This window comes from Corvus brachyrhynchos, unplaced genomic scaffold, assembly GCF_000691975.1.
Source record: "Corvus brachyrhynchos isolate BGI_N302 unplaced genomic scaffold, ASM69197v1 scaffold79, whole genome shotgun sequence".
Taxonomy (NCBI): Eukaryota; Metazoa; Chordata; class Aves; order Passeriformes; family Corvidae; genus Corvus; species Corvus brachyrhynchos.
In genome coordinates, this window is record NW_008240023.1 from 115,221 (window position 1) to 123,854 (window position 8,634).

General features: G+C 56.6%; 1 protein-coding gene across 1 annotated transcript in view; it reads right to left on the bottom strand.

Moving 5' to 3' along the window:
- Positions 1-3,590, bottom strand: part of COL6A1 (collagen type VI alpha 1 chain) — a 21,804-nt gene extending 18,214 nt beyond the window's left edge. Inside the window, exons 1-5 of the mRNA XM_017743355.1 lie at positions 3,276-3,590; positions 2,419-2,548; positions 613-813; positions 172-331; positions 4-36 (exon numbers count right to left, since the gene is read on the bottom strand). Of these exons, the coding sequence (XP_017598844.1) occupies positions 4-36; positions 172-331; positions 613-813; positions 2,419-2,548; positions 3,276-3,384 (633 nt within the window). The 5' untranslated portion in view covers positions 3,385-3,590. The remainder of the gene's footprint in view (positions 1-3; positions 37-171; positions 332-612; positions 814-2,418; positions 2,549-3,275) is intronic.
- Positions 3,591-8,634: the final 5,044 nt, after the last annotated feature.

The window sequence follows — 8,634 nt, forward strand, 5'->3', positions numbered from 1 at the left end:
GGCGTGGTCCGTGGCGATGATGTTCAGCCGCTGGTCCTGGGGGTGGGGAGGGCAGAGTGAGACCTGCGGGCACCTGTGCAGGCTCTGAGTGCCCCTCCCTCGTCACACGGTGGGTCCCAAGGTCCCACTGGGGACACCCTGCTGGGAGCATCCCTGCTGTGTGGTCCCTACCAGGTGGTTGGGGGAGATGGCAACGGAGAACACTTTGATCCCCAAGAGTTTGGCTTCGTTGGCAGCATCATCCAGGCCCCCACAGGGCTCCTTGTAACCTTCCAAGGGGTGTCCATCAGTCACCACGATCAGGTATTTATTCTCCTTGTGATGGGAACCCCTGGAAGGGTTTAAACACAGGATTTAACATTGAAAGGATTTAGCTGGTTGGGACACCTGGGGACACTGGCCCCAGACAGACGCCCAGTGGTAAGGGCGTGCTCATCCCAGCAAAGCTGGGGCAAACTGCCACCCCCGTGCCTATGCTGTGACCTCTTTTCCCAGCCTGGGACAGCTCTGCACAATGCACAGGGATGTCCTAACCTGGAAGCTCCCACCCTCCACCCGCCAGAGCCACACCACCCGCACCCCGCTCTGCCCGGTGCGGCCCCGCTGCCTGACCCGATGAGCAGCTCCTCGATGCCGCGCTTTATGGCGCAGTCGGTGTAGGTGCCCTTCCCGATGTAGTTGATGGATGACACGCGGTTCTTCAGCTCGCTCTGCCCGCTGGGCATCGGCGTCAGGCCCTTGATGAGCACCACCTCATCGCTGTAGTGCAGCGCTCCCGCGTTCCACACCAGGTTGCGGTCGCAGCGGTAGTACCTGCGCGGACACACCAGGGCACGGGGTTCACTTCGCTCGCACCAGCATAGAAAATGCAAAACAGCAATTTGCCAGGGCTCCCTGCTCTCCTGCAAAGCTGGGACATGCTTCCCATGGAAAGCACAGCATGGGGCCCCAGAGCAGCTTGTCCCGAGTGTGGAAGGGCAAAGCGGGTGGGCATCTGCAGGGATCAAACAGCTTGGCAAACAGGCTTCTGGAAGAGGTGCCAGGGGCTGGAGCTGGGCAGGAGGTGCTGAGCCAGACACCCAGGTGTGTGTGTGCAAGGCAGGTGGCCACTGAAACACTGCACACAGCGGTTCTCCACCGCCAGATGTGTTAAAATCAGAGAGGGATGCCTCCCTTGGAAGGATGCTCTGGCTTGGGGAAGGATGAGTGTGTGTGTGTGCTGAAGCCCTGTCCTGTGCACTGACACATCCAACACCTGTGACTCCCTGGGACAGGGGCATCACCTGTGCTTTGGCCACTGCCCCAGAAAAGGTCCTGTCAGGATATGGGTCCAATCCCAAAGGGATATGGTTTCTTTTTCAGGAAGCAGGACCAATCCCAAGGGAGTGGTATTGCACATCTTCTTTCCACCCAGCAGGACCTTTCCCAAAGCCACCTGAGCCTGCTGTTCCCTCCATCCCACTGCAGGCAGTTGCCTCTGGACTGAGCCCAGAGCTGTGCACAGGGGAGAGGGATGCTGCACTGACGGAGGCCTGGCAGGCTGTTCCCAAGCACAAGGCTCACTCAAAGCCTTGTGAGATAACTCTCCTGCCTGGGCAATGGGCAGGTGAGCTGATAACTCCCTCCTGCCCATCTGAGATAGGGCATTGCCCTTCCAGCTGGTGCAGCAGTGGGACATCCCTATGGTGTCCCTCTGGGCACCAGCACACATCTCCTGCTGCCCTGGGGAGCTCAGCAAGATTCATGGTGCCCCAGGACTTGTGGTGCTCCTGTGCATCCCTGGATCTCCTGCCCACAGGCAAGCCCAGCACCACCCCCTCTGGGATCTGGGAGCCTTTGTGCTCCTGGGCATCCCTGGGTGGCCTCTCCTTGGGAAAGCCAGGGTCAGACCTGGGCTAGCGGCTGCAGAGGTGGGTGAGGAGGAGGCAGATATAGATCTGGGGAATGGGGCAGGTAAGGGGCACCCAAAGCTGGGGTACACCAGTGGCAAGGGGGGTTTGCTCTGCAGGGTGCCTGTGAGTGCAGGCTTTAACCCCAGAGGTGTCCTGCTGCCACCCACGCGCCCGGCTGGTTCTGGGCCTGAGCACAGGGACCAGCATCGCTTCGGCACCGCACAGCAACCACACGGCCACCCGGAGGGGGTGGGGTTGGGCTGCCGGGTCTGCCACTCCAGCAGTTCCTGTCCTTCCCGAGGGTGGGTGCAGGCAGCCCTGCTAAAGCCACGCTGCTGCGGTCAGCACAGAGCCAAAACAAAGCAGCCGAGGGCCGGGAGAGGGAGGAGAGCCTCCCATCCCCCTCCCCAGCATCCCTGCTTTCCTTCTTTCCTTCTGTAGACAGACACGCAGGGGGATCTCAGCATCCCACCCGGCAGCAAGCTCCATCCCTAAAGCAGCCCGGATAAACCCCGGGGGAATGTACCTCTGGGTCAGCTTATCAATGAACCGGTTGGTGAAATCCTTCACTTGGGTAACCAGGTCCCCAAAGGGCTTCACCCTCAGGGCAACGCTCTCTGAGGTGTCCAGGACGAAGAACAGGTCCACAGGGCAGTCTGCGAAGAAGCGGAGAGGCAGGAATTGGCCGGCGCTCCTGCTGCATCGCCTCCCCGTCCCAGGCTTCCCGCGCTGCCCACCCAGTTTCCCTCCTAGCAGGCTCCTGGGATCTGGGCAAAGGGGAATGCTTTCACATCCGAACCCCCTTGGCATCAAGAGTAAGCAAGATCACTTTTTCAGAAGTCATAATTTTGTGGCATTGAACACTTTCCTACGCTTTCTTCCCCATTTCCATTCAAAGGATATCTTTGCAAGACCTATACTACTTATTATACCAAGTAACATGCAGCTGCAGGAACCACTCAGAAAAATGAAACCATTTTAGCAATTAATGCAATAAGAAAGTAAAAATTTTCTGACACATACTGTGAAAAGTATAATTTTAAGAAAGAGCAACAACAAAAACTTCCCTTAAGAGCCAGCGTCAAGCCCAGAATAATTCAGAAAGCTGGACTGGTATCAGCTGTTATCCCCCTCTCCTGCATCCCACTGCTACTGGTAACTCCTGAACAGACAGAACCAAGGAAAAAGAGCCAAAAACCACGAAAATGGGTACTTCTTGCAGATCCTCTCTAATCCTACACCGCTCTCCTCAGTGAGCCCAAACGTCCCGACAAATCTGTGGTGTGTCAGCAGTGGAGGCATCCGCCCCGGAGGGAAACAGCAGTCAGGCTTCTGTGCTGATCCCAGGAAGGAAAACCACCCTGGAAAGCATTCCAGGCTTACCTTCTGCGCTTGAGACCTGGGTGATGATTTCTGGGCGCTGAGCACATGAGCCCCCCCACAGGAAGCCGGCCGGGAGCAGCAGAGTGAGCAGAAAGTCTCGCAGCCTCATGTTTCTTGGTTCAGATTACCATCGAGCCGGATCCAAGGAAAAAAGCAGGGAAGGAGAACCCAGCAGCTGAGCGAGGCCACGGTCCGGAGGCAGGAGTCGCTGAAGATTTTTTTTTACCGCTTTCCCCTTGGTTTCCGTGGGAGGAAGAGAAGGCAGGAGGGTAAGGGTGAGGAGGAGACTTCTCCAGCCCGAGGACGGAGGGAGGGATCAGGGGCTGTCAGCTGTGAGTCAAACTTAGGAAGCATTTCTCTTTACCCTTTTTATGGAGGTCACTGTACCTGCGATGGCAGCCTGGCCACCAGTGCCTGGGACCTCCACAAGCCTCGCAGGGAGCCCTGGAGCAGCCCGTGCCCAGCGTTGGGGCTCAGCCTGCTCGCTGGGGCTGGGGGCTTGGGGCACCTGACAGCGCTCTCCTCTCAGCTCCTGGGCCAAGGAGGCTGGGCCAGGGGGACAGGCATTCCCATCATGTCCCAACCTGCACGAGAGCTCGTCTGGGTTGTCCCATGGGAGTCCCCACCACACAGCAGAGCTGAAGCTGTCCCAGGCACAGGGGCACCATGGAGGCACAACATTTTCAGAGAAGCGCTTTCTTCCCTGACTTTCAGGGCTTTCTGCTCAAAACAGGAGAGCCTTGTTCCTGAGGAGAAACCCACAGCAACACCCCAGACTGGGAACAACCCTTCTCGCCAGGGCCGTGCTCAGAGCAGTGAGCCAGGAACAGGGTCAAAGCTGTCAAGGCCAGGAGGTAAAGCAGGAGCACTTAGGGATATCTAGAGATGAGCATCTTCCCACTCTGTAAGATGGCAGGAAAGCCTGAGGACCTCTACAGCAAGGCACCCCAAGGTGGTGTTGACCATCTGCTCTTTATGGCCAGAACTGGAGACAGTCCTGGAGAAGTCCCAGGTCCTGCTAAACCCCCCATCACAGTGGGAGCATTAACTGCTATGGGGGGGAGAGGTGAAATCTCTGAGGACTGACCCCCATACAGCTGCAGCTGTAACTTGCCCCCAAAAGCACAGGTGGGCCCCAAAAGCTGTCATTAAATAAAAAGTCGATGGCTCCAAAGAGCAAAGAGGCGACAGCACAAACCCATCTGGCACAAACTGTTTACACCCAGGCTGGTGGCACGAAGGCAGCAGAGACCTGGCACGCTGTGGGACCATGCAGGGCTGCTGCCACCTCTGTCACCCTGCCTGTCATCTGACAGCAGCTTTGTGTGGATGCTCAGCAGCAAATGTTGCAGGTTTGGTTGTTGAACGTGTCCCAAGTTGAGACAACTCAAAAGAACCCAGAAGCTCCACCGATGACAAGTTACAACAGTGGAGGAGCCTGTCCACTCTGTCGAGGCAAATGCATCAAATAATGACTCTTTGGATAAACAGCATCCAAAACCAGTGGAAAATAATCTGCAGACCGCACTGAACTGAAACCTTGTGAACCCAAAAATCTGTGCACCCTTTTTCCGCTCCAATGTGGATTTACGGAATCACAGAATAAGCTGAGTTGGAAGGGACCGTCAAGGATCACCGAGTGCAACGCACCGCCCCGGCACTGCGGTGTGTGGGCTCTGCTGCACAGGTGGCACCAGGAGATGAGGACGCTGCAAGGCAAATTTTCACAACATCTCAAACCTACAGAAGATGCTCTCCCAGAGAACAAGCATGCCCAGAGACAAGTCCTGCTGCCTGACACTTCATGGGGATCAGACCTGATCTGGCTTTCCAACACACCTCCTCAGGCTCCCACAAGGGAACTGCTGTCCTGGGATTTTGAAAACCAGCCAGCAGCTTCCAGAAAGGGGTTTCTGGGAAGGGACCTGTCTTCATGCATCAGCTCAGCAGAGTAATTTCCTCTTAGCTTTCTCTCTTCCCTTCCCTCACAGGGGATTATCCCAAGCAGAAGAAGAGCCGACCTCCCGCTCCCTGCGGGCAGGGAAAAGCAAACCCATCTCAGGAGCAGCTCCACAGAGCTGGAGCAAGCTGGAGGCCAGCTGGCTGTGTCAGCAAAGACTTAATGATCGTGGTATGGCCTGTGCAAGGCGCCTGCTGACCGAACGAGGCTCCGAGCAGCTGCAGCCTGTCAGGCCCCGTGTGCCCTGGGGAACTCCTCCCACCCCACTGGGGACCCCAATCCCTGCCTGGAACTCCGCCTGGCCGCCCCAGGGCTGTCATCGGGAGCGATGTCCCAGGAGCATCTGACCAGACCGCTGGACTGGGGCTGTGTCCAGCGTTTTCAATCATTGTCTTTTCCAGGTCTGTGGTGCTAAACCACGGCCTGCTGGGGACCCCAATCCCTGCCTGGAACTCCGCCTGGCCGCCCCAGGGCTGTCATCGGGAGCGATGTCCCAGGAGCATCTGACCAGACCGCTGGACTGGGGCTGTGTCCAGCGTTTTCAATCATTGTCTTTTCCAGGTCTGTGGTGCTAAACCACGGCCACAGCAGTGTCCCCAGGACACTGAACAGCCATTTCCTTGGAAAAGTCTGGGCTAGTTTTGCAGGAAAAAACCCCCATTCCCAAGTCACTGGGACTAGCAGCACGCCATCGTGTCTCGAAATCCAAGGACACGTGCCTGTGAAGGACATCCCCTTTCCCTTCCTCTTCAGATGAGGCCAGGGAAATGGAGCCCTTTGGCTCTGTCCTCCCCGCAGGAGCAGGAGATCTCCTCCATCTATCAGCCTCCCTCGGGAGTGCCATGAAGACGGGCAAGGGAAGTGCCGAAGTTCCCCAGGGAATGGGTGTTCCCCTTCCCCAATCTCAGCCCACAGCACCCCAATAAACTTCCAGTCCAATTCCAGGCCAGCCTGGGTGCTGGGGGAAAAAAAACAAAGTGCACTTGGGACAGAATTTTTGCTTTTTCTTCTCCCAGAGACTGAGAAAATAATGAGTTTGCTCTGTTTTTCTGATATTAACTCTTTGGTGTAACCTTTTCTTCCCTTTAATCAAATCCACTTGGAAATGGAAAATTGTGCTTTCATAGGAAATATGGAAAGGAGCTCAAATTAATTCCCATGGGAAAAGCCAGGAGTGAACCTGGTGCCTTAAGAGGCCTCCTAGACACGGACTGGACAGAAGTAAAAGAATAAAGGCAGGTATTTATTTGAAAGGCCTTCAAAGGTACCCCCTGGGGGCCAGAGGCTACTGCCGAGATGGACCCCAAGATGGACAACAAGTCACGAGTTCTTCACACTTTTATAGGTTTTGTTCATTTACATATCAGGGTTAATTCTCCAATTAAAGCTTCAGTTCAGTGATGTAATTTCCCCTCCGCTTGCCCCCCTTAGAAGCTCTTTGGTTTATACTTTTTGGGCGTAGGATGGTCTGGGTGACATTGGAGAGCAGGCCCGAAGAGGCTTTGTTTTGACGCGAGAGAGCAGAAACCAACAGGCCACAAGAAACTTCAGAGTCACACACTAAGCAGTACAGGATTTGAAAAACACAAAGGTCAAGATCTAAGGCATCAAACCCATCAGCACACACAGAACCAAAGGGTGCTTTGGAAAGCAGGCAAGGGCCAAGTGCCAGGTTGCAGCTGGGGCTACTTTGTCCTCTGACATGGTGCCGGGAAATGCCACAGTTAGGGAGCACTGAAATGTCCCTGGTTGTAACCACACCAGGCCCCTGCCAGCTGCCTGCACCATCTTTGTCACCTTCCCCCCACTCCTGGGGACGTGGGCATCCAGTGATGGAAATGTTTGGGACAGTGGATGTTTCCCTGTGCCTGGTTACCGAGGGCTGCACCTCCCTGAGGTGTCCTCCCCACCTCCTGCCACAGGAGCAGCTGTGGTGCGAGCCCAGTGCTGCACCAACCACAAACCCCACTGGAAAGAATGTGGCTTGTGGTGCTTCTGCACATGATACTTCAGCTTCCCACAGGGGATCTCTGCAGGAGGAGGCAGCAGAGAAACCCCTCTGAGCAGGAAAACACCACCTCTCCCAGAGGGACCTTGGGAGAATCCCACCGTGGTGCAGAGTGGACCTAGGCAGAGCCAGAGGAGGGTCTGGCATCCAGCCACCTGCAAAAACACCCAGTGGAAGAGGCAGCCCATCTTCCAAACCCCTCGGTTTTCTGACGAAGCAGCCTCTTGGCACCTTTCCTTGCCAAGGGCCCGAAGCCACCCCAGAAGACGCAGCCCAGCTGGGACCTGGTGCTTCTCCGAACCGCTGACCCGGCACGAACTTCCCTGCTCTGCTGCTTGCCAGCTGCGTCCGAGCTGGCCGGGGGGAGCCTTCCCTCCCCTCCAGCACCGTTTGGGGATACACTCTTCCCTTCCCAAGCCACCTCAGGGGGTCACTGCCATTCCAACAGGGATTCCCAGCTCCCATCCATCCAGCACACACAGGGTGTGAGCGTCCCCCTCCACCCCACCCTGCAGACCCCTTCCATGCTGGCACAGCCAGGACACAGCACAGCTCCAGCAGCAAATCCACATCCCCACACCCAGGATGGTGCGTGCTGGGTTAATGTTTTCCCCATTACCTCACACTGGCCTCTGTTCTTATGGAAAAAACCAAACCATCTGGTAATAATATTTCCCTAATAGCTGTCTGGGTCTGTGGGAAAGCTTGGCTCAGCTTCTTAGGAAAGATGAGAGGGTCGAATGAGAGGGGAGGTTGCGGATGCGGCGTGGGAGCTGGAGGAGAGGATATAACGCTTTCAGGATCCTTTTCCTGGGCCACCCCAGCGCTTGCAGGGATCCTTGACTCGCAGGGGAGCCACGAGATGCCAGGACGTCACATATTTGGGATACCAGGAAGGGCCTCCCCACACTCTCCTGGTGAAAGAGCCCCACTCTCTTCCTCTGTCCCAGAGCAGAGGCTTGAAGGCAGGCAGCAAAATTCACTGCCAGGGCTTCACTCCCGCCTACCATTTTACACTCAGAACATAGAAACAGCCCAAAGAGTGGGGTTTGGGGAGTTGGGAGCATCGTGGTTTGGGAACAAAGCTGGCCCAACTGAGGAACATCAGCAGCACCTGCACTGTCTTCCTGCTCCTGGAGAAAAGGCAGCACCCAGGGACACACCACCTCCAGCCCTGGGCCATCACTGGAGGGACAGGGGACCCCCCCTCTCATGGGGCACATCCAGGAAAAACGCGTGGAAAAGCACGCACTAACCCGCCCGGCAGCTGAGCAGGGAGTATTTTCCATGCCTCTGCGATAAAAGGCGCGGCTTGGGCGAGTCCCAGGGAGCGGAGCGTGCCTGCCAGGCTGGGCCCGCGTTCCCTGGGGAAGGCAGCCCCAGGCTCTGGA